The sequence below is a fragment of the Phacochoerus africanus genome, chromosome 15 (genome assembly GCF_016906955.1).
Source record: "Phacochoerus africanus isolate WHEZ1 chromosome 15, ROS_Pafr_v1, whole genome shotgun sequence".
Lineage (NCBI taxonomy): Eukaryota > Metazoa > Chordata > Mammalia > Artiodactyla > Suidae > Phacochoerus > Phacochoerus africanus.
This window is the reverse complement of record NC_062558.1, coordinates 72,522,644-72,550,617: the sequence shown is the minus strand read 5'-3', so window position 1 is coordinate 72,550,617 and position 27,974 is coordinate 72,522,644. Positions and strand designations below refer to the sequence as shown.

At 40.2% G+C, this 27,974-nt stretch overlaps 1 protein-coding gene across 2 annotated transcripts in view; it reads right to left on the bottom strand.

Annotated features, from left to right (window-relative positions):
• The window catches only part of TET1 (tet methylcytosine dioxygenase 1), a 151,535-nt gene that overhangs the window by 121,747 nt on the left and 1,814 nt on the right, over positions 1-27,974 (bottom strand). For both annotated transcript variants that reach the window (XM_047761512.1, XM_047761513.1), the window contains exon 2: positions 18,401-20,433. In XM_047761512.1, coding sequence (XP_047617468.1) covers positions 18,401-20,311 — 1,911 coding nt within the window. In that variant the 5' untranslated portion in view covers positions 20,312-20,433. The remainder of the gene's footprint in view (positions 1-18,400; positions 20,434-27,974) is intronic.

Genomic DNA, 27,974 nt, shown 5'->3' with positions numbered 1-27,974 from the left:
CGTATGAAAGTTCCCTGGCCAGGGATTGAATCTGAGCCATAGCTGCCGAACTATGCCACAGTTGTGGCAATGCCAGATCCTTTAATCCACTGTCCTGAGCCGGTGGTTGAACCCACACCTCCACAGCAACCTGAGTCACTGCAGTCGAATTCTTAACCCACTGCACAATGGCAGAACTCCTAATAATTTTTTAAACTGGGTTTCCATTTCCTGGTCTGCCAAATGAGAGTCCTAATAATTATACTTCATGACTAACTGTCAGAAGCAAATATGGTAACATTAAACCTTTTAGCACAATATCTGTCTCAGAGTAGACTCTCAATAAATGTTATTTTCCCCCCTTTCCTTTCCTTTACCAGTTTCCTGTGTTTCAAGTCAAAGAAGCTTAAATTTTGTTAAAATCTTATATACCTAATTATCAATGAAGACAAAGTTTCCTGGTTGCTGGCTTTTTTTTTTCTTCTGTTTTTTTCTTTTTTAATTTATTTATTTGTCTTTTTACGGCCACACCAGCAGCATATGGAGGTTCCCAGGCTTGGGGTCGAATTGGAGCTGCAGCTGCCAGCAGCCTATGCCACAGCCACAGCCACAGTAATGTGAGACCCCAGCCGCGTCTGCGACCTACACCATAGCTCACAGCAATGCCAGATCCTTAACCCAGTGAGCGAGGCCAGAGATCAAAACCACGTCTTCATGGATACTGGTCGGGTTCATTAACCACTGAGCCATGCCGGGAACTCTGACAGCTTTTTTAAAAGAAAAAACTACTTTGTTTTTCTTTTCCTTTTTATTGATTTTTGTTTAACATCTCATGGTGCATCAGAAGTATTCCTAGAAAATGGAATTAGGTGAATAAAAAAAGGTAGTTTAATTTTATGTTATGCTGCCTAGTAAACATCTCTTTACAATTCTGTATTAATTTCTTCCCCCTTTTTTTTTGTCTTTTTCTTTAGGGCCACACTCACAGCAAATGGAGGTTCCCAGGCTAGGGGTCTAATCGAAGCTATAGCTGCCAGCCTACACCACAGCCAAGCAACACCAGATCCAAGCCTCATCTGCGACCTCCACCATAGCTCATGGCAATGCCGGATCCTTAAACTACTGAGCAAGGCCAGGGATCGAACCCACAACCTCATGGTTCCTAGTCAGATTTGTTTCTGCTGTGCCGAAATGGGTACTCCCCAATTCTGTATTAATTTCTAAACAAGTTACTGTCTCCTGCAAGAGTGGAGGAAACTAACACACACACACACACACACACACACACACACACACACACACACTTACTTCTCTCTAAACCTAAATTGGATCAGCTCCCTCCAAAAGCCCATGGCTTGGATCATCTGTGGGTTTCCACTGTCCTTTTCTCCCACTTCCTCCTGCCTTGATCCTACTTTTGCCCTTTAACAGAAAACTCACCACAAAATGGTGTTTCATATGAAATATGATATGAAAATAAGCTGCAGAGTGTAAGTGTCTAGAATACAGCAGAAACACCAAAACCCTCTCATTATACAAGGACAAGAAAATAACTGTGGCTTCGTTGTCTCACTGGAAGCCACAACCATAATTCTGTATCACATGGGAACAGGGAAACCAATTCATTCATAGTCATTCATTTTAATCCTCTAGCAGGAAAAAATGCTTTTGCAGATACCGCGAAATGTTGTGTACTGGCTATTTCTGAGGATTTTCGTTACTTTCCTCTAAATAACATGAATTAAGGAGCAAGAGGGAAAGTGGGTGAAAATAATGAAATGAAGACACAATCTCTTCAAGGATAAAGCAATAACTACCACGTTTGAGCATCTACTGTGTAGCAGGGACTCTGCCAGACCCTTTGTAGACATCACTTGTGCTTCTTACGGTATCCATCTGTGCTTCCACAGGTCAGACTATCACCATGTTACAAACAGATCCATTGTTACTGAAGACCACATGGGGGGATATCGGAACTCTGTAGTATAACTGTTTTTTCCTTCACCATAGTGACAGTTCTCCATTTTGCTCCTTCCAAGTCCAAAAAGACTGGTGTGATTCTCTTATTTGTTTTTATTTGGGGGAATAGGAGACATGACTTACATTTCTGTGAAATCTAATAAAAACTAAGGACCATTTCTCTGAAAAAATGTATATAAAACAGTATGTTGGTGTTCCCTTGTGGCCCAGCAGGTTAAGGTTCTGACATTGTCACTGCAGTGCCTTGGGTCACTACTATGGCGCAGGTTCGATCCCTAGCCCAGGAATTTCCACATGACTTGGATGAGGTTAAAAAAAAAAAAAAAAAGAACCAATATGTTACATAATTTTGAGGGAATGGGATCACAGAGCACTGAAGACCATCTGGATTAAATACCTCTGATGTAAAATTCTAACTTTATGACATTTGAAACATCATATGAAAAGATGAGTTGGGATCAATTAGTCAAATTAGTCTTAAGAATTCTTGTCTAGCAAGCAACAGACATGTGGAAAGTTTAGTGGGACTAAAGCTCTAATGTAATAATAGTAATTTAAAAGTTCGGTTTTTTTCCATGGCAGCTAAAAATACATCAAGTACCTAATCTGATCTGGCTAGTATCCACTCTTTAATTAGCAGATAGGCTAGAACGCTGGCCCAACCCCATCTTTGACAGGGCATGAAGATGTATTTACTAAAAAGAATGTAATAGAAACAAATGTCAGTTTCTCATTTTGAGAGAAGGAAATGGACTTTAATTTTCCCAAAAAAAAATTCCTCTACTACAAACTTCAGGTTTCCAAAAGTGGTAAAGATTTAGAAATCAGTAGGCAATAATAAATCAGTGGCAAAATACTAAATACTTTGGTTATGCCAGTACTTTTAACTTGAAATAAAGGACTAGTAGATTCCAGTGTCAAGAACATAATCTGAAATGCAACCAAGATTTATACAGAAAAAAGTTCACTATTGTATGAAAAATTATTAGAAACTGAAGCATCCACCAGTGAAAAATAATTTAGTAGGTTATGTTCATTTACCTAAAGGCATATTATACATATGTTAAAAATATTTACAAATGTTCAATTATAAGGAAGATGCTAATGATCTACTGAGTAAAAGAAGAAGAGGAGTTCCCGTCGTGGCGCAGTGGTTAACGAATCTGACTAGGAACCATGAGGTTGCAGGTTCGGTCCCTGCCCTTGCTCCGTGGGTTAACGATCCGGTGTTGCCGTGAGCTGTGGTGTAGGTTGCAGACTCGGCTCGGATCCTGTGTTGCTGTGGCTCTGGGAGTTCCGATTAGACCCCTGGCCTGGGAATCTCCATATGCAGCGAGAGCGGCCCAAGAAATGGCAAAAAGACAAAAAAAAAGAAAAAAATTTACCTCAGCTTCAGTGATTCTATTTAGTTTGTGTATGTACACACAATTTAGTTTTATTGTAACAAAGCAACTTGTACACTCAACGTTTAAAAGAGCATTATCTTTCCTTTCTAGAGAATTTTAAAAAAATTAAACAATGTTATTTTTATTTATTTATTTATTTTTGTCTTTTTGCCATTTCTCGGGCCGCTCCGGCGGCTTATGGAGGTTCCCAGGCTAGGGGTCGAATCGAAGCCGTAGCCACCGGCCTACGCCAGAGCCACAGCAACGCGGGATCCAAACCAAGTCTGCAAGCTACACCACAGCTCACGGCAACGCCGGATCGTTAACCCACTGAGCAAGGGCAGGGACCGAACCCGCAACCTCATGGTTCCTAGTCGGATTCGTTAACCACTGCGCCACGACGGGAACTCCACAATGTTATTTTTTAAATGCAGAAAAAATACTGGACGTAAATATGCCTATATACTCATGGTGGTTACCTTTATGTAGTAGAATTAGTGTATCTTTTTCCTGCTTCTAAACATTCTAAATGCAAATCGCATTACTTTAATTTAGTATGTCTTATTACTTTTTAAAGCAACACAAGCTGTTTATGAAGAAATTCAAACCATGTAGGAAAACTGAAGCAAAAAGTTAAAGTCACATATTTTCTAATAACTCCTCCTCCATCCCAAAAATCCAATCCTCAGAGGTAAATACTTGCAACAGTTTGGTTTGGTAGGTATGTAATTCTTCTAGAATGGTTTTTCTAAATTCCATTTTACAATTAGAAAAACACATGATTTTGAGCTTTCATGGTCCTTTTCCCTTCAGAATTTTGAGTTTCCAAAGTTGGTATAACTCACAATCATAAATGCACATGGCAACAATTTTGAACACAGGCAGCTGTTTATTTATTTATTTATTTATTTATTTTTGGCTATTTTAGGGCCACACCTGAGGCATATGGGGGTTCCCAGGCTAGGGGTCCAACTGGAGCTGTAGCCGCTGGCCTACACCACAGCCACAGCAACGCGGGATCCAAGCCGCGTTTCCAACCTACACCACAGCTCACGGCAACACCAGATCCTTAACCCACTAAGTGAGGCCAGGGATCAAATCCGCATCCTCATGGATCCTAGTCGGGTTCGTCAACCACTGAGCCACAAAGGGAACTCCATACATATATTTTAGGGCCGCACCCGAGGCATATGGAGGTTCCCAGGCTAGGGGTCAAATTGGGGCTACAGGTACTGGCCTATGCCACAGCCACTGCAACAATGGATCCTTAACCCACTGAACGAGGCCAGGGACCCAGGCAGAAACCTTATGGTTCCTACTCAGATTCATTTTGCTGCACCATGACAGCAACTCCTCTTAACATATTTTTTTTTCTTTTTCTTTGGTCTTTTTGCTATTTCTTGGGCCGCTCCCGCGGCATATGGAGGTTCCCAGGCTAGGGGTCTAATCGGAGCCATAGCCACCAGCCTACACCAGAGCAACAGCAACGTGTGATCCGAGCCGAGTCTGCAACCTGCACCACAGCTCACGGCAACGCCGGATCCTTAACCCACTGAGCAAGGGCAGGGACTGAACCCGCAAACTCGTGGTTCCTAGTCGGATTCGTTAACCACTGCGCCACGATGGGAACTCCCCTCCTAACATATTTTTAAAGCACTGTGTAACTTCCTAAAATCTTTTTCAAGTCCTCTCCTTGAATTTCTTTCATAGATATCCCGTGATCCTAATATTTTTGGTACTTGAAAATGACATCTAGAAGACACCCCAAATGTTTTGGAGTACTAGCTGCTAAAATGATGTTAAATACATATAGGATATAATGGTTTACAGTGTACTTTTTTTTTTTGGTCTTTTTAGGGCCAAACTTGCAGCATATGGAAGTTCCCAGGCTATTAATCCACTGAGCCACAATGGGAACTCCTATAGTGTACTTCTTTAAAGAGACAATGGTATATATGATTGACTGAATCTGACTTTTTTTTTCTTTTTTGGTTTCACCCTCAGCATGTGGAAATTCCTAGGCCAGGGATCAAACCCGTGCCACAGCAGCAACCCAAGCCAAAATAGTAACAACCCTCTGATCTCTCTGCAGAACACTATGCCCTGGAGTTCCTGTTGTGGCTCAGTGGTTAACGAATCCGACTAGGAACCATCAGGTTGTGTGTTCAATCCCTGGCCTTGCTCAGTGGGTTAAGGATCCAGCTTTGCCGTGGGCTATGGGGTAGGTCGAAGACACAGCTCAGATCTGGCGTTGCTGTGGCTCTGGTGTAGGCCGGAGGCTACAGCTCCAATTCAACCCATAGCCTGGGAACCTCTATATGTGGTGGGAGCGGCCCAAGCAATGGCCAAAAGACACACACACACACACAAAGAACACTATGTCCTTCTTCTTAAAACTGTAACTCAGTATTGTTGAGACATAAATAAATCTGAAAAGAGTAAGATTTCTCTTATTGCTTTCTAAGCAGGCCTGAGGAGCTGATGATAAATAAGCCAAGACTTTCTGAATAATCATGACTTGAGCACTGAATCTCATTATCAAGGTAATGACCTGAATTGCTTAGATTAGTCTGATTCACTTGCTAGTTTTATCTTGTTTTAATATGATAATAATACCAAAAAAAAAAAAAAAAAAGATTCCACCTTCTCTCCTTCCTGGTTACACGTGTGCCACATCCATCAGAGTAGCACAACAACTGGGAAGTGACTTTATAAGTAGTGACTTTGGCAACTGTTAAAATACTACTCTGGAATAAAAAAAAAAAAATCCAAGATTCACTGTTGTATAGCACTGGGAATTATATCTAGTCACTTATGATGGATCATGGTAATGTGAGAAAAAAGAATGTATACATGTATGTGTGACTGGGTCACCTTGCTGTGCAGTAGAAAATTGACAGAACACTGTAAACCAGCTATAATGGAAAAAATAAAATAAAAAGCAAAAAAAAAATCAAGATGCTAACCAACAAAAAGAGGGCATTAAGCTCCACAGCAAAATAAAAACCTACCAAACTACAGTGCTCACTAGTAAGTGACAGTATAACATGCATTACACTGACAGTAGATGATGGTGTTTTATGGTTTCACTCATTTTTTTCTTCCTGGACAAGATGGTCTACCCAGAATGGCAAGGTAAGATTTGAATCACAGCGGCAAGATTCCAGAAATGAAGACCCATGGGTCAGAATCAGCCAAAATCAGCATGGTTTTGTTGACATACTTGGGATTTAATTTTATTTACTTATTTCTTTAATTGAAGTATAGTCAAGGTACAATGTTTTGTTAGATTCTGGGGTACAGCAAAATGATTCGGTTATACATAAACGTATTCTAAACATTCAGGGATCCTAAATGCCAAAGGTTTTTTTCCTATGGTACCTCTGTGATGAGGCATGCTACTGAAGTCTCCATAGTGATCCAAAGAGATTCCTTAAAGGCATATTTAAGGACCCATAACATCTGTCCTCAATTGCAAGAGTTGGTAGCAAAAATTTGTTCCACATGCCATATACAAAATATGCCAAAATGAGATCCGGCTGTTTGAAAACTCTATGAAAAGCAGTGGTCAGGAGAGGCCTGCCCCACCCCCACTGCCACTAAAATGGATAAAATTAAACAAGTATGTTAACCAATTCTGAAGTGACATCTCTGAAAATAGACTGATAGCACACTATCCATCAGAGAGTGAAGAATCAGTGGTTCAATGTCTATTATATAATACCACAACTTTTTTTTCTTTTCTTTCCCTTTTTTAAAATTCTTTTTAAGGCCACACCTGCAGGAAGTTCCCAAACTCGGAGTCAAATCAGAGCTGCAGCTTCCGGCCTAAATCAGTCACAGCAACTCTGGATCCAAGTCGTGTCTGTGACCTATACCATAGCTAACAGCGGCAATGGATCCTTACACCACTGAGCAAGGCCAGGAATTGAGCCCATGTCTTCACAGAGACTAGTCAGGTTCTTAATCCGCTGAGCCATGACAGGAACTCCCTACTTAAGTTTCAGTTTTTCAAGTGAAACCTATATTTTTCCAGGTTAATTTCTATTAGGTGTGAAGGTAGCTTAGTATTAAATAATACATTTTACAGTGTTATCTAGTATACTGCTATTAATCTATCCAAAAATACAATAACCCTTTAATATTTGTGGGGAGGGAGTTCCCTTTGTGGCTCAGTGGTAACAAATCTGACTAATATCCATGAGTTTGAAGGTCTGATCCCTGGCCTCACTCAGTGGGTTAAGGATGCAGCATTGCTGTGAGCTGTGGTGTAGATCACAGACACGGCTCAGATCCTGTGATGCTGTGGCTATAACATAGGCCAGCAGCTATAGCTCCGATTCCACCCCTAGCCTGGGAATTTCCATGTGCCGAAAGTGCGGCCCTAAAAAGAAAAAAAAATTTGGGGAAAAAATCAATATTAACTGCAGTAAATGTAAGGGAGCCTATTTCACTTTGGCAGTCAACTCACAAATTGCTTAGTCATTCACGTTAATTAAATGCATGATAACGCATGTATTATAAATATATAATTCAAAACCCTGCCATCAGAAGCATGACTATAAACAACTATGGTTTTTATTGTTGTTGTTACTGTTGTTGTTTTTAAACACACTAAAAATTATCTGTCAAAGTATAGCTTGGCCAACGCACCTACTCTTTAAGTTTCTAAAAAGCACCCCCCCACACACACACACCACTTTTAACATCAATCACCATTCAATAAATAGAATAATGCATAAGTCTCAATTTGCTAAATTACAAATATACATGAGGAATAATGAGCTAAGAGCAAATTTCTAGATAACTATGAGTTATAAAGTAAGTGTTTTTAATTATCTGGTTTTTCTGAATATGGAGAACAGTAAACTTAACTTGGCAGAAAAATAACATTTTATTTCTTGGCCAAAGATATCACTGGAAAGACTATCTCATCACCTTGCTGTACAATTTTAAAAAAGACAACTGGGAGACAAAAATGTAATCTATGATGAAAAAAAGTAAATCAAAATTGTTTTTACTTCCACTAGACATTAGAAGTCAATATTTTGAGAGATGGTATGTTTCTGGAGGCTAAATATTTTAGAAGAAAAAAATTCTAAAAGTTCTACTTTATCTATTTATTATTTTTTGTCTTTTTAGGGTTGCACCCACAGCATATGGAAGTTCCCAGGCTAGGGGTCAATTCAGAGCTATAGCCATCGGCCTACGCCAGAGCCACAGCAACACCAGATCTGAGCTGCATCTGCGACCTACACCACAGCTCAGGGCAAAACAGGATCCTTAACCCACTGAGCAAGGCCAGGGATTGAATCTGCGTCCTCATGGTTACTAGTCAGATTTGTTCCTGCTGAGCCACAAGGGGAACTATTATTATTATTTATTTTTGCCTTTTTGTTGGGGGGCACACCCTGGGCATATGGAAGTTCCCAGGCTAGAGGTCTACTCGGACCTGTAGCCGCCATCCACAGCCACGGCCACACCAGATCCAAGCCGCATCTGCAACTTACCCCACAACTCACAGTAATGCCGATCCTTAACTCACTAAGCGAGGCCAGGGATTGAACCTTCAACCTCATGGTTCCTAGTTGGATTCATTTCCATTGTGCCATGATGGGAACTCCTTTATTATTATTATTTTTAATTTTACTCTTGGCTGAAGCATGTGCAAGTTCCTGGACCAAGGATCAAACCTGAGACACAGTAGTGACCTGAACCACAGGACTGACAACGCTGGATCTTTAACCCACTAGGTCACCAGGGAACTCCTAATAGTTCTGTTTTAAAACTGTACATCTGGGGAATTCCCAATGTGGCTCAAAGGAAACGAATCTGACTAGCATTCAAGAGGACGCAGTTTCAATCCCTGGTCTCGCTCAGTGAGTTAAGGATCCAGGATTGCAGTGAGCTGTGGTGTAGGCTGGCAGCTACAGCTCAAATTGACCCCCAGCCTGGGAACCTCCATATGCCACAGGTATGGCCCAAAAAATAAAACAATTTTTAAAAATAAAAATAAAAAAATAAAATTGTACATTTGGGAGTTCCCACTGTGGCACAGTGGGTTAAGAATGCCATTGGTGTGGATTTGATCCCTGCCCAGTGCAGCAGAACTGGCATTGCCACGGCTATGGTGTAGGTTGCAGCTAGTTTGAATTCTACCCCTAACCTAGGTATTTCCATATGCCAACGATGTACCCATAAAATTTTAAAAATTAAAATTAAAATTTTTAAATGTATATATGTTTCATATAAGAATAAAAATATTAACACTAAAAAATTGCAAATAGGAGTTCCCACTGTGGTGAAATGGGTTTAGCAGCATCTCTAGAGCATTAGGACCCAGGTTCAATCCCCTGCTGGCAAGTTGGGTTAAGGATCCCAAGCAGCAGCAGCTGTGGCATAGGTCACAACTGCAGCTTAGATCTGATCCCTAGCCTGGGAATTCTATATGCCGAGGGGTAGCCAAAAAAGAAAAAAGAGAAAAAAGAAAAAAAAACCTGTAAATGCTATTTTTCTCTTTCTCACTCCAACTCTCAATAAGCAAAATAATTTAAGAATTGTAACATGTATTTTTTTTCCCACACTAACATGGAAGTTCATGGGCCAGGGATTTACTCCAGGAGAACTCCTGATATCAAATTTTTTGATGTTTATTTTATGCTCTTTATGACTGAAGGCCATTTACTCTCATAACTAAGAATACTGGTAAGCAAATACATTTCAAATATTTCTTCCTTACATCAGAATGATTTTATTAGAGTTCTCTCATAGCACAGCAGGTTAAGGATCTGGCACTGTCACTGCAGTGGCCCAGGTTATTGCCATGGCAGTGGTTTGATTCCTGGCCCAGCAACTTCTGCAGCCAAAAAAAAAAAAAAATGTCAAAGAGATCAAATATCAGAGTTCGCATCATGGCTCAGTGGTAACAAACCTAACTAGTATCCATGAGGACATGGGTTCGATTCCTGACCTTGCTAAGGATGCAATGTTGCAATGAGCTGTGGTGCAGGTTAAAGATGAGGCTTGGATCTGGTGTGGCTGTGGCTATGGCATAGGCTGGCGGCTACAGCTCCAATTTGACCCCTAGCCTGCGAACTTCCATATGCCGCAGGTGCAGCCCTAAGAAGACCAAAAAAAAAAACAAAAGACAACAAATACCTAAAAATAAAATCAAATAAATAATTCTATGTTGAAAACTATAAACTGTTAATGAAAGAAAGTAAATATGACATATAAGTAAAGATATACTAAAGCCATAACCTGGAGGATTCAATATTGTAAAAATGTCAGTCTCTCCAAATTGATGTAGAGATTCAATATAAACGCAGTAAAAATTCCAGTAGGATCTTTGGAGGAAATTTACAAGCTGATTCAAAAAGCTGATGAAAATGCAAAGAACAAAAAAGAAAGCCAGAAAAAAAATACTGAAAAACAAAATTGAAGGACTTATGCTACCAGTTAGCAAGACTAGTTACAAAGCCTAGTAATTGATAGTTCAGACAAAGATGGACAACAAGCCCAATGAAAACAGTCTAAAAACAAAATTCAGAAATCACCTGACTTACGATCAAGTTGAGCTTGTAGTAGGGAAAAGACAGTCATTTCAGTAATGGGGCTGGTCAAGGAGTTCCCACTGTGGTGCAACGGAAACAAATCCAACTAGGAACTAGGAGGTTGCAGGTTCCATCCCTGGCCCCTCCCTCAGTGGGTTAAGGATCCAGCGTTTCCTTGAGTCTAGTCACAGACGGGACTCAGATCCCACATTGCTATGGCTGTGGTGCAGGCCGGCAGCTACAGCTCCTATTCAGCTCTTAGCCTGGGAACCTCCATATGCCAAGGGTGCAGCCCTAAAAAGAAAAAAAAAAAAAATGATGCTGGTCAAGTAGATATCCATATGAAAAAGAATGAATCTTGGAGTTCCCATTGTGGCAGGGTGGAAATGAATCCGACTAGGAATTATGAGGTTTCAGGTTCAATCCCTGGCCTCGCTCAGTGGGTTAAGGATCCAGCATTGCATGAGCTGTGATGTAGGTTGCAGGCGCAGCTCGGATCCCTCGCTGCTGTGGCTCTGGCGTAGGCCAGTGGCTACAGCTCTGATTGGACCCCTAGCTTGGGAACCTCCATATGCCACTGGTGCAGCCCTAAAAGGACAAAAAAAAGAAAAAAGAATGAATCTTGACTCCTATTTCACACCAAACAAATGTCAATTCCAGATCTTTGTACATCTAAATATGAAAGGTTTAAAAAAGTAAATCTTTAAGAAGAAAACAAGGGAGTTCCTCTGTGGCTCAGCAAAAACCAACCCAACTAATATCCATGAGGAAGCAAGAGGACTCAGGATAGATCCCTGGCCTGGCTCAGTAGGTTAAGGATCCAGCATTGCTGCAAGCTGTGGTATAGGTTGCATGCATGACTTAGATCTGGTGTTACTGTGGCTGTGGCATAGGCCAGCAGCTGCAGTTCCAGTTTGACCCCTAGAGCCTGGGAACTTCCATATGCCACAAATGTGGCCCTAAAAAGCAGGAGAAGGAGGAGAAGGAGAAGATGAAGACAACAACAACAAAAGAGAACATCTGTTTGACTTAGAATGTGCCAAAAAATAGACAACATTTTCTTAAACAAGACATAAAAAGCTATCTTAAAGGAGGGGATTGGTAAACCTGACTACAATTAAAGTTAAGAATTTCTGGCCATTAAGGAAATTGTGGCACAGGGGGTTAAGGATACAGCATTGCCTCAGCTGTGGAACAGGTGGTAACTGCAGTGTGGGTTCCATCCCCGGGCTGGGAACTTCCATGTGCTCTGGGCATGGCCAAAAAAAACCAAAAAAATGAAAACCTTGCACACAATTATGTGAATGAAAAATTAAATCATAAAATAGGTAAAGATATCTGCAGTCATTTATTCAACAAAGGATTGGTATCAACAAAATATAATGAACTCATAAATAAATAATGAAAAGACAGAAAAGCCAATTTAAAAATAAATAAAAGGCCTAGCAGGTACTTCAAAGATGATAGCTAAATGGCTAAGAAGCATGAGAAGTAGCTTGATTTCTCTCCTCAATGAGGAAATGCAAAGTAGTAATAACACTACACATAGAACAAAATGATTAAAATAAAACAAGAGAGAAAACATCAGAGTTCCCATTGTGATTCAATGGATTATGAACCCGACTAGCATCCATGAAGATGCAGGTTCAATCCCTGGCCTCACTCAGTGGGTTAAGATACAGCATTGCTGTGGTTGTGGTGTAGGCTGGCAGCTGCAGCTCCGATTCTACCCCTAGCCTGGAAACATCCATATGCTGCAGGTGCAGCCTTAAAAAGCAAGAAAAAAATATTAAAGAGAAAAGAAAAAAAGGAAATATTAAGTGTTGGCAAGGATGTGGAACAAGTAGAACTCTCATATACTACTGTTGAGTCTTAATTAGAGCTCTCATAACTCTGTAATATCCAGGGAAGATAAACATATGCAAATTCTATAACCCAGTACTTCTATGCCTAGGAATACACTCAATAGAATGCCTACATATATTCACCAAAAGACATTTATAAAAATTGTCCATAATAGCACTACTATGTTCATTTTACTGTACTGTTCTGTACAGTAACATTCCACTATTCATTAGCAATAGTATTATGAGGAGTTTCCATTGTGGCTCAACAAGTTAAGAACCCAACCTAGTAAGGATGCGGGTTCAATCCCTGGTCTCTCAGTGGATTAAGGACATGGTGTTGCTGCAAGCAGAAACGTAGGTCCCAGATGTGGCTCCAGTGTTACCATGGCTGTGGCATAGTCTGACAGCTGTGGCTCTGATTTGACTCATGGCCTAGGAACCATCATATGCCACAAGTGAGACCTTGGGGGCCGGGGAGGGGGGGGAGGATAGCATAAACAATAGTATTGTGATATATACATACAATGGAGTAGTCTTTTTTTCTTTTTTTGGCTACAATGTGCAGCTGCTTGATGTGAGATCTCAGTTCCCAGACCAGAGACTGAACCTGGGCAGAAGCAGTAAAATTGTGAAGGCCTAAACGCTAGACCACCAGGGAACTCTCCATGCAATGAAATATCATACTGCAATGAGAATGAATAACCACAGCTATAAGCAACATTATTGATGAATATCATAAACATGATATTAAGCATAAGAAACCAGAAACAAAAGAGTGTACCACTGTTCCTTGCTCTCTCGGAATGAGCTTCTCTCAGAGAAGTGCTCCCTGCATTCTCCTCTACTTCACCACACTATTGGATGAGTAGATCTATCTACTGCCAAAGTTCAGTATAAGGACAACACCATACATTCTTCTGAATCAGCTTTGTCAGGGGAAAAGGGGATCTTTGGGGGAAGGGGGAAAGCAAGAATATCATCAAGTATAAGGGGATTTTGAAATAGAATATAAACAGAAATAAAATAACTAAAATTATATTAAAAATGAACGACATAACCATACTGAAGAGTGCATGTTTATAACTGTGCGTGAGAGAGGGAGGGAACTAACTCAACATATGCATATTCTAATATTTTATTTTATGGCTGCACCAGCAGCACATGGACAAAAACCAAAAAAGCTTAGAACGTTTGTGCCAGAAAATTAAGACTTACTCAAAGAATGGTTGAAAGTGCTCCCTAGCTAAACTTGGGAAAATCTGAGCACCAAAATAAGTAATGATAACAAAGGAGTATAACCTATAAAATGTAACAAAAATCTATGGAGGGGAGAGGGAATGGGATGATGAAGAATTTGGGGTTGGTAGATGCAAATTATTACATTTAGAATGGATAGGCAATGAGGTCATACGATACAGCAGAGAGAACTATATACAACCTCTTGGGATAGAACACGATGGAAGAGAGTATGAGAAAAAAAGGGGTATATATGTACACATATATATACATACATGTATGTATATATATGTATGACTGGGTCACTGCTGTACAGCAGAAATGGACAACACTGTAAGTCAACTTTAAAAAATCTACAGGTTTAACTGAAATAAAGTAAGATGAAAAAGCTCTTTCTCGGGTTTAAAGCTAATTTATAGATTTAGAAGAAATGATGGAAATAGAAAATCACCATTTGGCAATGATTAGGCAAAAATCAATGAATGCTAAAGCTGAGCAGTAAAACTTTGAGGGGTAGCAGTATATTTACAAGTCTCAATCTCACTAGAAGATTTTATTGGAGTTCTCTTATGGCTCAGTGGGTTAAGGATTTGGTGTTGTCACTGCAGTGGTGTAGCAAAAAAGGAAAAAAAAAAAATTAGCAGTTCCCATTGTGGCTCAGTGGTAATGAAACCTTGTAGCACCCATGAGATTTTAGGTTTGATCCCTGGCCCAGCTCAGTAGGTTAAGGATTCAGCATTGCTGTGAGCTGTGGTGTAGTTTGCAGATACAGCTCATATCTGGCACTGCAGCACCTATTTGACCCCTAGCCTGGGAACTTCCATATGCCATGAGCGCAGCCTGAAAAAGACCAAAAAATAAAAAATAAAAAAAGGAGAGAGAGAGAGAAAGTAATAAGGTTGGCACAACATTGTAAATAAACTATACTTTAATTTTTAAAATGCAAAAAAGGAAGTAATAAGGTAATACAATAAAATGCTACCATTTGGCTGAGGAAAAAAAAAAAGGAATGTGGTACTTAGGAGATTGTAACCAGTAGCCAAGGTATTTCTGCATTCTTTAACAAACACTTGTTTTTTCCCATACTCATGGACCTTGACAACAGTGGCCACACTTGCTTGCCAGAGCAAGTTTACAGAAATAAACAACATGCCAACATCTAAATTTCTAAACCTGGAGTTCCCACCGTGGTACAGTGGAAACGAATCCGACTAGGAATCCGACTAGGTTGCAGATTCGATCCCTGGCCTCAATCAGTGGGTTAAGGATCTGGCCTTGCCATGAGCTGTGGTGTACGTTGCAGATGCAGCTTGGATCTGGCACTGCTGTGGCTGTGGCGTAGGCCGGCAGCTACAGCTCTGATTAGACCACTAGCCAGGGAAACTCCATATGCCGAGGATGCAGCCTTGAAAACAAACAAACAAACAAAGACCAAAAAAAAAAATTCTAAACCTGATTATTTGACCCAAATACGTTATTTTCATTTCACTAATAAGTGTTTATTTAGTGCCTATCATGGTACCAAGCCTAGGCAGGCTAGTCCCAAGATATGGAACCTGAGGAACACACAAAGATACAGTTGTGGCACAGGGAGGGGTGAGTGAGTGGGTGAAGTCTTGTCAGATAGGAAAAGGAAGAATAGGTACCAGGAGCATGGACACTGAGACTGGATCTTCTATGTTGAGCTTTGGGAAATACACGTATCTCGATATTGCTGAAACTTCGAGTATAATGTAAGAAGTGATAGCAAACCAGACAGAAGAGGTCAATTATGCCAAGATCTTGAAATCTGTTTATTTGGTTGGTAGGTTGGTTTTTGGCTGCAGTGTGCAGAGGCTTGAAGTGTGATCTCGGTTTCCAGTCCAGGGACTGAACCCAGGCCACACCAGTGAAAGTTCAGAACCCTAACCTCTAGACCACCAGGGAACTCCCAAGATCTTGAAGATCTTATATCCTATGCTAAGAAATCTAGGCTTCATCTCTAATTGGAAGGTACTGAAAACTTTGCCATTTTCAACATCTGATTACCATTTCTTTCACTTTGAGTGAGATAAACCACACCTACAGAAAATCACCAAATGGGAATTCCTTGATGGCTCAGCACGTTAAGGATCTGGCCCTATCACTGCAGTGACACGGGTTTTATCCCTGGCCCAGGAACTTCCGCATGCTGTGGGTGCAGGCCAAAAAAGCAGAAAAGCAAACATAAGACCACTAAATATATTAAAATACATTAAATGTATTAAATATATTAAAATAGGAGCAGGGTTTCAGAAAACATTCTGACTTCTCTGCTAGCTAGTATCCTTAGGACTCTATTTCAGTGCACAACCCCGAGCAGAAGTGCAATAAATACTTTCTGATAATAAAGAGCACACTGAAATTGTCCCAGTAAGAGATAAAGGCCTCAACTACCATGGCTGGAGCCACGAAAATGGAGAGCTAGGACAGCTCATATCTTGTAGAACAAGAGCTACCAGAAGAGTGAGAGAAAGGCATTAGAGATGACTAAATTCTCCATTTTGGGTGATTCTGTAGATGGTAACCAAACAATTGAACCAAATATGTGATGCAGGAGGAGAAGCAAGTTTAGAAAAGAGAACAAATATGTTTATAGGTATTAGAGTACCTTTAGCAGCAATGTCATTTGGCAATGTTACAAATCAGGAGCTTACTAGGGAGGTCTCTCTGTATAAAAAATATTGCTACAAAGTGTTTCGGATATAAATTCCTAATCTATCAAGTTACTGGCCACATTTTGATCTACTCCCACATGTGTGAAGTGATTTGTATAAAAATATTCATTGGTACAACCACTATGGAGAACAGTATGGAGGTTCCTCAAAAAACTAAAAATAGAACTACCATATGATCCAGCAATTCCACTCCTGGGCACCTACCCAGAGAAAACTATACTTTGAAAAGATACATGCACTCCAATGTTTATCACAGTACTATTTACAGTTTTCTGAGACAACCTAGACATCCATCCACAGAGGAATGGATACAGAAGATGTGGTAAATTAATACAATGGAATATTACTCAGACGTAAAAAAGAACGAAATAATGCCATTTTCAGAAACATGAGTGGAACTAGAGATGATCATACTAAGTGAACTTAGACGGTGAAAGACAAACATCATATGATATCACATATGTGGAATCTAAAAAAAGAATACAAATGAACTTATTTGCGGAACAGAAACAGATTCACTGACTTTGAAAACAAACTTATGGTTACCAAAGGGGACAGGTGCAGAGGAGGGATGGACTGGGGGTTTGGGATTGGCATATGCACACCCTGGTATATGGAATGACATTGACGGGGACGTGCTATACAGCACAGTGAACTCTACCAATATTCTGTGATAATCTTCATGGGAAAATAATCTGAAAAAGAATGGATATGTGTACATATATAACTGAATCACTTAAAAAAAAGATTATTCATTGCAGTAAGGTTTATAATAACAAAATATTTTCGAAACACCTTAAATGCCATCAATACATGATTGGTTAAATGTCTGATCTCTTGTTGGCAATGGGTCAGTCAAATAGGAAATTAGCACTTTTTGACAGATAATTTAAATCTAGAATGAAATAGAAACGGTTGACTGAATTTCAGTTCATAGTATTTTGAAATTAATTTATTTTACTATACTCGTATTCACAGTAGACTCAAAATAAATATAACTTCAAGTGAGTGATCTAAAAATCATAAAACACCATAGTTGACAGGTACTTTAATTAAAGGTCTGCAAAGCAAGTCCAAGTATTAACCAAGCTCCACAAAACCCTTTAAACAAAGCTAAGTCAACTTACTACCTTAGTTCAGAGCTATAACAGTAATATGAATGTCTATAAGCCATTTCCAACTTCTGATTACCATTTAATCCCAACAATTCTGTGAGATGTATACAGCAGGTAGAAAACGCCCACCAAAAGTTGAGATGAAAGCTTTATTACTGTTATACCTCCAAGGCAAAGTTTCAAGATTAAAGCTATAGACAAGTCTTATTCTTTGAAAAGAAGTTTAATTCCCCTGGTTTCTCAGGTTGAAAAGCAGTTAATGACTTTTTTCCACTCCTGATTTTTAAATCTAAAACTTCCAAAAGAGACCCACAATGAGCCAAAATGAGGCACAGTGGAAATCTTTCCAAAACCACCTTTCATATTTCATACACTTTCCCCTCTTCTCCATCAAATCTTATAATGGAAAAACTTTACATTCTAGTTTTCTGAGACAAATTCCAAAAATAAGCCAATGCATCACTCACTGCACAAGATGTACAGCAGGTAGGACCACAAATTCCTATAGACCACAAATTCCTAATGAAAGCAACATTCTACCAAAGCAAACTCTTCCCGCAGACCATTCTACCAAGTCTCATAGGCGACTCCAGCCTCTTGGGTACTTACCTCCAAAGGCACAATGATGGACGGCTTCTTTTTTAGTTCCTCACATTTCCTCTTCTTACAGATCTGATGGCTGTTCTTTCTGTTCTTGCAGTAAGTACATTCACCACAATTGGTCTTCTGCTGGCAGGGTTCACAGACCCCGCATCGCTTTCGTTTCTTCTTTTCCAAAGTAGGTAGCAAAGTTGTGTAGGAAGGAGACGAGGAGGTACTTGCAAATGACACTGGCCTCGACACTACTGTGGTGTTGGCGTCAAGTGTGCTGGTGGTGCTGATCTGGGAGCTCCCTCCTTCCAATCTGCTGGGACTCACCTGGGAGAGCTGGGCAATGCCTTGTGGAGCATGATAGTGTCCTGTCTCAGGGGCTAATGTGAACCCCTGAGTATTAGCTGGCAGAAAGCTTATATGAACCTGCTTCTCATTTTCTATACTGTTTATAGCCATTACTGGAGGTACCGAACTTATCTCTGAGTTTGATGATGGTTGAGGAGTGTGATCTGAGCCCAAAGGCAAAATCTGCATAGCACCCTGGACCTGGAGCCCAGAGGAAACAGTGCTCAGGGGTTCAGGCCATTCTGGGAGAGGATAATAGGTAGCAATTTGATTTGGAGGAGCAGGAAGAAAGATAGGTGGGTCTGAGGCAGTATCACCACCCATACCAAGGACTTGTTGATTTAAGATAGCACCAAAGACTTCTCCTTGGACTGGAATAGCACCAGGAATCTCTGGTGGGTTTGGGGTCTCACCCAGAGGCTCTCCATGAACCGGGTTAGCACCAGGAACTTCCCAGGGATGTGGGATAGCACTAAAGACCTGTCCTAGGACAGGGGTGGTATCAGTAATTTCCTGTTGATCTGGGGTAGCTTTGAGCACCTCTTGATAATCTGGTTTAGCACAAAGGGTTTCTTGTTCTGAACCTGCCAAGAGGAGTTTTATTAATGAGGTAGGATATATTGACCCACCAATAGACAAACAGTTTCTAAGGTCCAATTCAGGTACAACCTTATTAAAGCTGGAGGTGGGGCAGCAATCATGTTCACTTTTGATAGGATCCAGGTAAGAATCAGATAGCTTAAGAGATTCTACTCTTGAACCCAAATCTTCTAACTGAATGCTGGGGCTTCCTTCGGAGGTAACCTTGAGGGCTGCTCTTTGGAGCAAAGGAACACAGAGAGTGTCCTGAGCAAACATTCCAGGAGAATCACTATTATCATTCAATGTCTCCTTGGAGAATAGTCCTTCACCACATGTCCCTTCCAATGACCCAGAAAGGATCTCTGCTACAGGGCCACTATGAGTAGAATGATTTACTTCAGATTCCTCGACACTTTGGGGCCAAGACTGGGTTGTCTCTTGGCCCTCATCTTTAATTAAGGATGCGTTTTGTTTGCCAATTAGATTCTCAGCATCAGGAGGGATTGGGGGGTCTTGCTTTGGGACTTGCTTTGAGTCGTTTTCTGAGTGCTTTACTCCCATGTCAGTAAGGACCTTATAATCACACTCATGTTGCTTTCCTAAATTTTTAGGAGGTGGAACTTTCTTGGGTTTGGCTATGACCACCGGGGGTTGAGAGAGCCGCCTGCTAAGAGAGGTACTTCGGAGAGCCATTGTAAACCCATTGCACGTTAAGGACTCTGGGTTCTGAAAAAGAACCTCAGTCCTATCCAAATTCATTCGTGCTGCTCCAGCTCTGGTCAGAAGGCTTCTGACTGGCAGAGGAGGTTTGAGTTCTGTTTTTTTCTTAACATCTCTTTCTTGAATTAATTGTTTTAATTTTCCAGGGTTCACAGTCTTGACTGATGCCACATTTTTGTTGGCAGGCTTAGATCCCTTCTTCAGTTGGCTGTTTTTCTTTTTGTTTAGATCTTCCCTCCTGACTAATTTGGAAGGCCTTGCATGGCGAGATCGAGACATAGCTATGGAGTAGGAAAAACTGAAAGGGCACGAGGAACAGAGTCATTGGTCCTTTGGAAAGTCTCACTTCTGAGGAGAATCTGTATGCACCATGGTTGTGCTTGGTCGCATGAGGTTTTGGTCTGAAATAAAAACAAAACATTGGAAGTCAGTCTTTTTCCTATGCATTCTCTCAGTTGAAAAATAATATTTACCAGCAATTTTTTCTTTTTCTTTATTATTATTATTTTTATTATTATTTATTTATTTATTTATTTGTCTGTGCCCTTAGCATGTGGAAGTTCCTGGGCCAGGGATTGAAACCATGCCACAACAGCAACCCAAACCACAGCAGTGACATTTATAATTTACTGCACTACCAGGAAACACCAGCAACTATTCATTAAAAATAAAGAACAGAGAAAACTGAATACAAAGGAAAAGTATAACACAAAAGTATCCTTTAACCGTATTCACAAATAAACCTCCTTTAATTTTAACTTATGTGACAACTGATTATGTTGATGAAGTAAGCTAACTTGGGAGTTTCTTTACATTTGGAACCACAATTATAGCTACATGCAGTTTAAAGCTCAAATTCTAATCTTTATATATATGGATACTTAAAAAGTCATCTCCTTGCAAACTATTACATTTAGAATGGATATGCAATGCGGTCCTACTATTTAGCACAGGGAACTATATCAAATCTCTTGGGATAGACCATGATCGAAGATAATATAAGAAAGGGAATGTGTGTGTGTGTATATAAATATATATATGTATGGGTAAAAAAGAAAAAAAGGACACCATTTCTGGGTTTGGGAAGTGCCCACCAAAATGCTTTTTTTTTTTTATTTTAATTTTTTATCTTTTCAGGGCTGCACCCACGGCATATGGAGGTTCCCAGGCAGGCATCCAATCGGAGCTGTAGCCGCCAGCCTTTGCCACAGCCACAACCACATCAACTTGGAATTCGAGCCATATCTGTGACCTACACCACAGCTCACGCAACGCTGGATCCTTAACCCACTGAGAGAGGCCAGAGATCCAACCCAATTCCTCACGTATGCTAGTCAGGTTCATTAACTGCTGAGCCACAGTGAGAACTCCCACAATGCCTTTCTTATACAGAAGAGGTACTCATCAGATATTTGTTGGACCCATGAGTCTTTTTTGCGGGTGGGGGTTGCGCACCTGTGGCATATGGAAATTCTCAGGTTGAGGGCCGAATTAGAGCTACAGCTGCCGGCCTACATCATAACCACAGCAATGCAGGATCCAAGCCATGTCTGTGACCTACACCACAGCTCATGCAATGCTGGATCCTTAACCCACTGAGCGAGGCCAGAAATCAAACCCACGTCCTCATGGATGCTAGTCGGATTTGTTACCACTGAGCCACAATGGGAACTCCAGGCCCGTGAGTCTTATTTGTCAAAACTAACTCCCAAAATTGTATGCTATTTTTGGGTGCATGTGTAAAAGTCAAAATGTGTAGATTGTTAATTGGGATATGGTATTACTATTATTGGATCTCCAAGGAGAAGTGTTTCTTGAACAATATAAGCCTCTTCTTCCTCCAGAATTACCAGCTTTACTGTTCAACAGATAATTTCTCTGCCTGTGTGGTGATGTGCTGAGGAAAGAGTTTAAGAGATGACTTTTTTTTTTCATTAAAATTTTTTTGGGGGGAGTTCCTGTTGTGGCTTAGTAGAAATGGGTCTGACTAGCATCCATGAGGATGCAGGTTCCACCTGGCCTCACTCAGTAGATTAAGGATCTGACATTACCATGAGCTGTGGTGTAGGTCATAGACAGGCTCAGATCTGGCCTTGCTGTGGCTGTGGTGTAGGCTGGCTAGCCTGGGAACCTCCATATGCCACAAGTGTGGCCCTAAAAAGAAGAAAAAGAAAATTAGTAAATTTTGTTTATTTACAATGTCATGCCAATTTCTGCTGTACAGCAAAGTGACCCAGTCATACATATATATATATATACATATATATATACACACACACACACACATTCCCTTTCTTATATTATCTTCGATCAAATAAGAGCAACTATGAGCAAGAATGAAGCTCACCATACAAAATATGCAATAGGCTCCCTAAATCATGGATCATGGAACCAAGAGTGTGACAACAAACTGGGTAACTGTTCTTTAACAGCTGATAGATTGCTGGATTTGTAAGAAAATATGATGTAAAAGAAATGACCAAAAACTGGTCTACAACTGAATGATCACCACAGTCTGTGGCAAAATGAACAAAAGAGATGAAGCAGTATATAGTTTTTCATAAAGTTGAACTAATTATTGTTTAATTATGCCTTTCTGTTTTCTCTTATTAAAATGTCTTTTTTTTCCCTTTTTACAGCCACACCTGCAGCATATGGAAGGAAGTTCCCAGGCTAGGAGTCAAATCAGAGCTACAGCAGCCAGCCTACACCACAGCAATGGGAATCCCAGATCTGAGCCACATTTGCAACCTACGCTGCAGCTTGAGGCAACGCTGGATCCTTAACCTACTGAATGAGGTCAAGGATCGAACCCACACCCTCACGGTTACTAGTCAGGTTCCAAACCTGATGAGCCACAATGCGAACTCCTAGAATGTTCTTTCTATAATAAGTAATTCATTCAGAGTTCTTGTTGTGGCTCATCAGGTTAGGAACCTGACGTTGGGAGTTCCTGTCATGGCGAAGTGGTTAACGAATCCTACTAGGAACCATGAGGTTGTGGGTTCCATCCCTGGCCTCGCTCAGTGGGTTAAGGATCTGGTGTGTTCCTGTGAGCTGTGGTGTAGGTTGCAGATGCAGCTTGGATCCCGTGTTGCTGTGGCTCTGGCATAGGCTGGCGGCTATAGCTCTGACTGGACCCCTAGCCTGGAACCTCCATGTGTCACAGGGGCGGCCCTAGAAAAAGACAAAAAAAAAGAACCTGACAGTGTCCATGAGGATGTGGGTTTGATCCCTAACCTCACTCAGTGGGTTAAGGATCAGGCGTTGCCACAAGTTGCAAGCTGCAGCTTAAGTCACAGATGTGGCTCTGATTAGACCCCTAGGCTGGGTACTTCCATGTAGTGCAGGTGCGGTCACGTATATAAAGAGAAAGAAGGAGGTCTCAACGTGGCTCAGCAGAAACAAATCTGACTAGCATCCATGAGGACACGGGTTTGATCCCTGGCCTCGTGCAGAGGGTTAAGGATCTGGTGTTGCCCTGAGCTGTGGTGTAGGTCACAGATGTGGCTCGGATCCAGCGTTGTTGTGACTGGTGTAGGCAAGCAGCTATAACTCTGATTTGATCCCTAGCCTGGGAATCTCCATATGCCTCGGTGGAGACAAAAAAGAAAAAAGGGAAAAGGGGGGGGGGTTTAAAAAGTAATTCACAACACTGGAAGTGAACTATACTTCAATAAAACTTTAAAAAATGAAAAAAATGATAAAAAAGTCTTTTTTGTGTGTGAAAAGGTGGGGATAGACTTATTCTCTTAATACTATTACTCAGCAAAGAAAAATTGGACAGCCCTCTGTGATTTTCAAATTGTGCTTTTCTTTTTCTTCTACTGATTTGATTCAGGCAATCCTGAGATTCACTAGTTGGTTTAGTGGCTGGAAATGGTGTCACATCAGAAAACCCTGAATTTGAATCTGTGATCACCAGCAGTGTCCTTCAGCAAACTACTTAAGAGGTGTTAATCTGCATCTGAAATGAGGTTGTCTTGAGGTATCAATGGGCTCCTACTGGGAAGGCCTGTGGCAATGGTTTCATCCTTGTGATAGTGAGGTAAGAAGGACTTTGGAAGTAGGTGGACCTGGATTCCACTTCCAGGACACAAATATTACTAGCCATGTGATTCTGACAAATTCCCTCAACTCTGTTCGTCAGTTTCCTTAAGCGTATTAGAATAGGAAGCATAATAGTACAGACATCATCAGATTACCATGAGAATAAAATCAGATGATATGTGTAAAGGCTTAGTACAGAACTGGCATATAATAAATGCTTAATTAAAGGGAGCTAAAAAAAAATAAAGGCTGTTTGCACTCCAAAGTGCAAAAAAAAAAAAATAGTAAGAGAAAATTAGCTTTAGCTAATGGCAGTTATCATTGTTGCAGACTGCCATATCCTCAGACTGCCATATCCTGCAAAGCAAATCTAGCTCTTCTGTTCCTATTCTCATCTAACACCTAGTAGGCCATATACTATAATAAAAGATCTCAGCACAATATTCAGAGTCAAAATATTGAGGCTTTAAGACTTTTAAAATAGACACTAATGATAACATCGATGGCTAGAAAAATTACATTCTAATAAATCTTTGTTAAATACTAGGCCAGAGAATACTTCAATTCTTGTTATCTAGCTTATTGCTTTGCCCCCTTATTTTAAAGGAAAAAAAAAAAATCTGGCTTGCACTAACTCTCTGGCTGTGAGAAATTGTAGAATATTTTCTTTGAAGACCACTACTTTTTGTACCATTGTTTTTAGAAAACAAGAGACATTCCAATTCTAATCTCCAGAAAATCAACAATCTTTATAAGAATGCTTTTTTGGATAACAAAAAAGCAACTATTCTCTAGAAATTCAATAATACCAGGATAAGCATGCTTTTTCTCTTAAATTAGGGTTACATTACTAAAAAAATTATTAAGGGCATATAGTCTAAGTGTTGTAATCATCTATGAATATTACAACTCATATGTGTAAGGCCAATAATCTGGATATGCCAGATAGTGTCATGGGATCTGCTTTTGAAAGTAGTCTATAAATTGATCTGTCTCATATACTCCTTTATATTTTTAAATAGAAATACTTTAGACATTCAGATTTATAATTAAGATAGTGTTTACCATTCATACCTCCTCAAAAAAGAGCTTGTTAAGGAAATGGAAAAGGTATGAGCCACATGGATTGGAAAGATGTGGCCTCTTTAAATGGTAACAGACTTTTTATGAGATTGTGAAAGAGGCCAATGACCCCTGAAAAACCCAACTGCAGGGAAGAAACCACCGGGTACCACCCAGCCAAAGAAGCAATCAGAAACAAAATAAGGACTCCCACAAGATCTTAATTTCATCACCCTTGGCTCCTCTGATGAAATGTACCCCCCCCCCCTTTGTAATAAACTAAGTTATCCCCAGGGCTGGCTGAGCTCAGGGAGGGCAGGCAGTAAGCTTTTCTTTTTTACATTTACGGAGGGATAAGAGAAGTCCATTCTGTTATACGGGTCCCTATTTAAACATGGAATTACCTGCACAGATCTCTTGAAGTTTACTTTCCTTATTAATTGGTAAACATTATTAAAAGTTTTGTTTCCTCTTCTGGGTGCTTTTTATTTATCATAGAGCATTTAAAGTCATAAAGATATTTATAATTGAATACTAATTCCACTTTCATTTTTCATTTCCAATGAAAACTGAGATTTCAATATTTCTCAAAATCGGTTTTAGTCTCCTCTAGAATATATTCAAGAGTCTAAGTGCTACTGAGGCAGGATAACATGATTGGAGCAAGAGAATAAGAGAAAAATGTGCCTGTTATCAAACATAAATAGTAGGCTCCAGGAAGAGGAACTACAGGTAATTAATTGACACTATCCTGTGGGTTATTTTACTGGAAGAGAAAACAAAATGAAAGAAACATCAACCACAATAATGAAAAAAATAAAAATCATAAAATTTAAAAAAAAGTGAAAGAATCAAATGAAAACACCCAACAATTGTGGGATGCAAAATATTACTTAGTTAACTGGTCTTTTGACTGGAGAGCATCAAGATCCTTGACCCATAATAAGTTGTTTTCGTTTTCTTTTGTTTTCCTAAAATTTCCTTATGACGCAGGGGACTGGAGTAGAGTATGAGATCCAAAGACTACTGTGCAGGAGTTAAGGGCCATGTGAAACATGAAAAGAGATGCCGCCCAAAGTAGAAAATACAAGGTTACAGAGAAAGTGAAGTGGCAAGAGCAGGCCTCAGGATGAAAATGATAAACAAAGCCTGTGTAAGGATCTGCTAATTAGTCATACGTGATTTAAACATACCTAACAAATTGGTCCACAAATGTGATCAGACTTGAACTTACTCAAGTAGTCGGTCTTTCCTAAAGAGCTTTAAAAATATATATTGATATTGATATTACCACCTTGCCTAGAAAATGAAAAGCTGACTTCCTAAACTGAGACAGCTTTTATTATCAATTGTCTAGAAAGGGCAATACTGACAGTACAATGTCAGAAAAATCCTCTCCCACCTACATCCCTCCTCCTGAATTTCCCAAAGTCCCCTGGGCAGGAAGTGGCTGAACTGATGTAACCATCCAGCCCACATGTCAATTTAAAATTATGCTGCAATCCTTCCCACCACCAGCAGTGGCCAAAAAAGTGGTGAGTATTTGCATACACAGAGCTAGTTGCAAAAGAAACTCTGATTTAATAGTCACGCCATTCACCTCCTTAGAATTTAAAAGCTACTGCACTTGACTGAGAAATACAAGACTTAAAACACTTCTTTTTAAAAAGGCACCACCTGGCTTAGTTTTCTCCAGCAACTAAGTTCTAAAGGAAGAGGAGGTGGGCGGGCTGCTTGCTGTTCCTAGAGAGTTTTCTACCACAGGAAGTGTGAGAGCCTCGGCACCAGGAAAGGCTGTTGAGGGAAACTCACTACAATGCCAGAAGATTTAGTCAAAGGCTCCTTCCATATGTAAAACATCCCTGCTGCCCTGCAGAGAGTGAGAAAAAAAGAAAAAGAAAAAAGAAAAAAGAAAAAAAAAGCCAAAAAGGTCACAAAAAAGGAGAGGTACAAGTTAAAATGAAGATAGAATGACCCTTCCAAAAATAAGAAAAGCCTAACACGTTGGGGAGAAGAGGGAAAAGCATAAGGAAGAAAATGTCTAAAATGGGGGAAAAGGCTAAAAAATAGAGGCAAGGGAGAAGTATGTAGTAATACAGCTAGAATATAAAAAAACAACTGGGGTCAAAACGTTGAAGACTCGAGGTAGAAAGAGGGAAGGATGAAAGGTAAAAAAGAAAACAAGTGTGCAGGGAAGGAAAAATACAGAGGCAGAGAAGAGGGTGGGGGAGGGGACGGGCAAACAAGAGGAGGAAGAGAAACAAAGGGCAGACAGAGGTGATCCAAACCTCCGACCCATCAATTCTGTAAGACCTGAGCTGGGAGCCATACTTAACTCTCATTAAAATGTTAACGTGTTCTTCCCAGAGTTCTAATCTGAGCTACTATTAATCTTTGCAGAGAGATAATGGTACTGTATCCTAATAACGCCCATATACCTTGATTCTGAGCGTTATGAGTTTAATCATAACATGGCTTTAAACACTGTCGAACGTTGACAGCCAACCTAGGTAAGATCACTTAATTAAGTGAAGGGACTTGGGTTTTAACCTGTATAAACAATACCGGTAAAATCTGGAAACGGACCCCAAATCACGTTACCTGAGCCCGTTAGTTCTTAGAAACAACGCTGACTCATCTCCAAACATCTTATCTGCACACCCTCCCTTGCTTAACTGTAGACAGAAATTCCTAATATGCCTTAAAAAGCTCTCGCTCTAACTGGTTAACTAGCGCCTTTTACAAATTCATCTTAGCTCCTTGAGGGGGGCCTGAGGAAGCCAGTGTTTTTATTTTACTGTATAATGTTGAGGGGGGGAGGAAAGAAGGA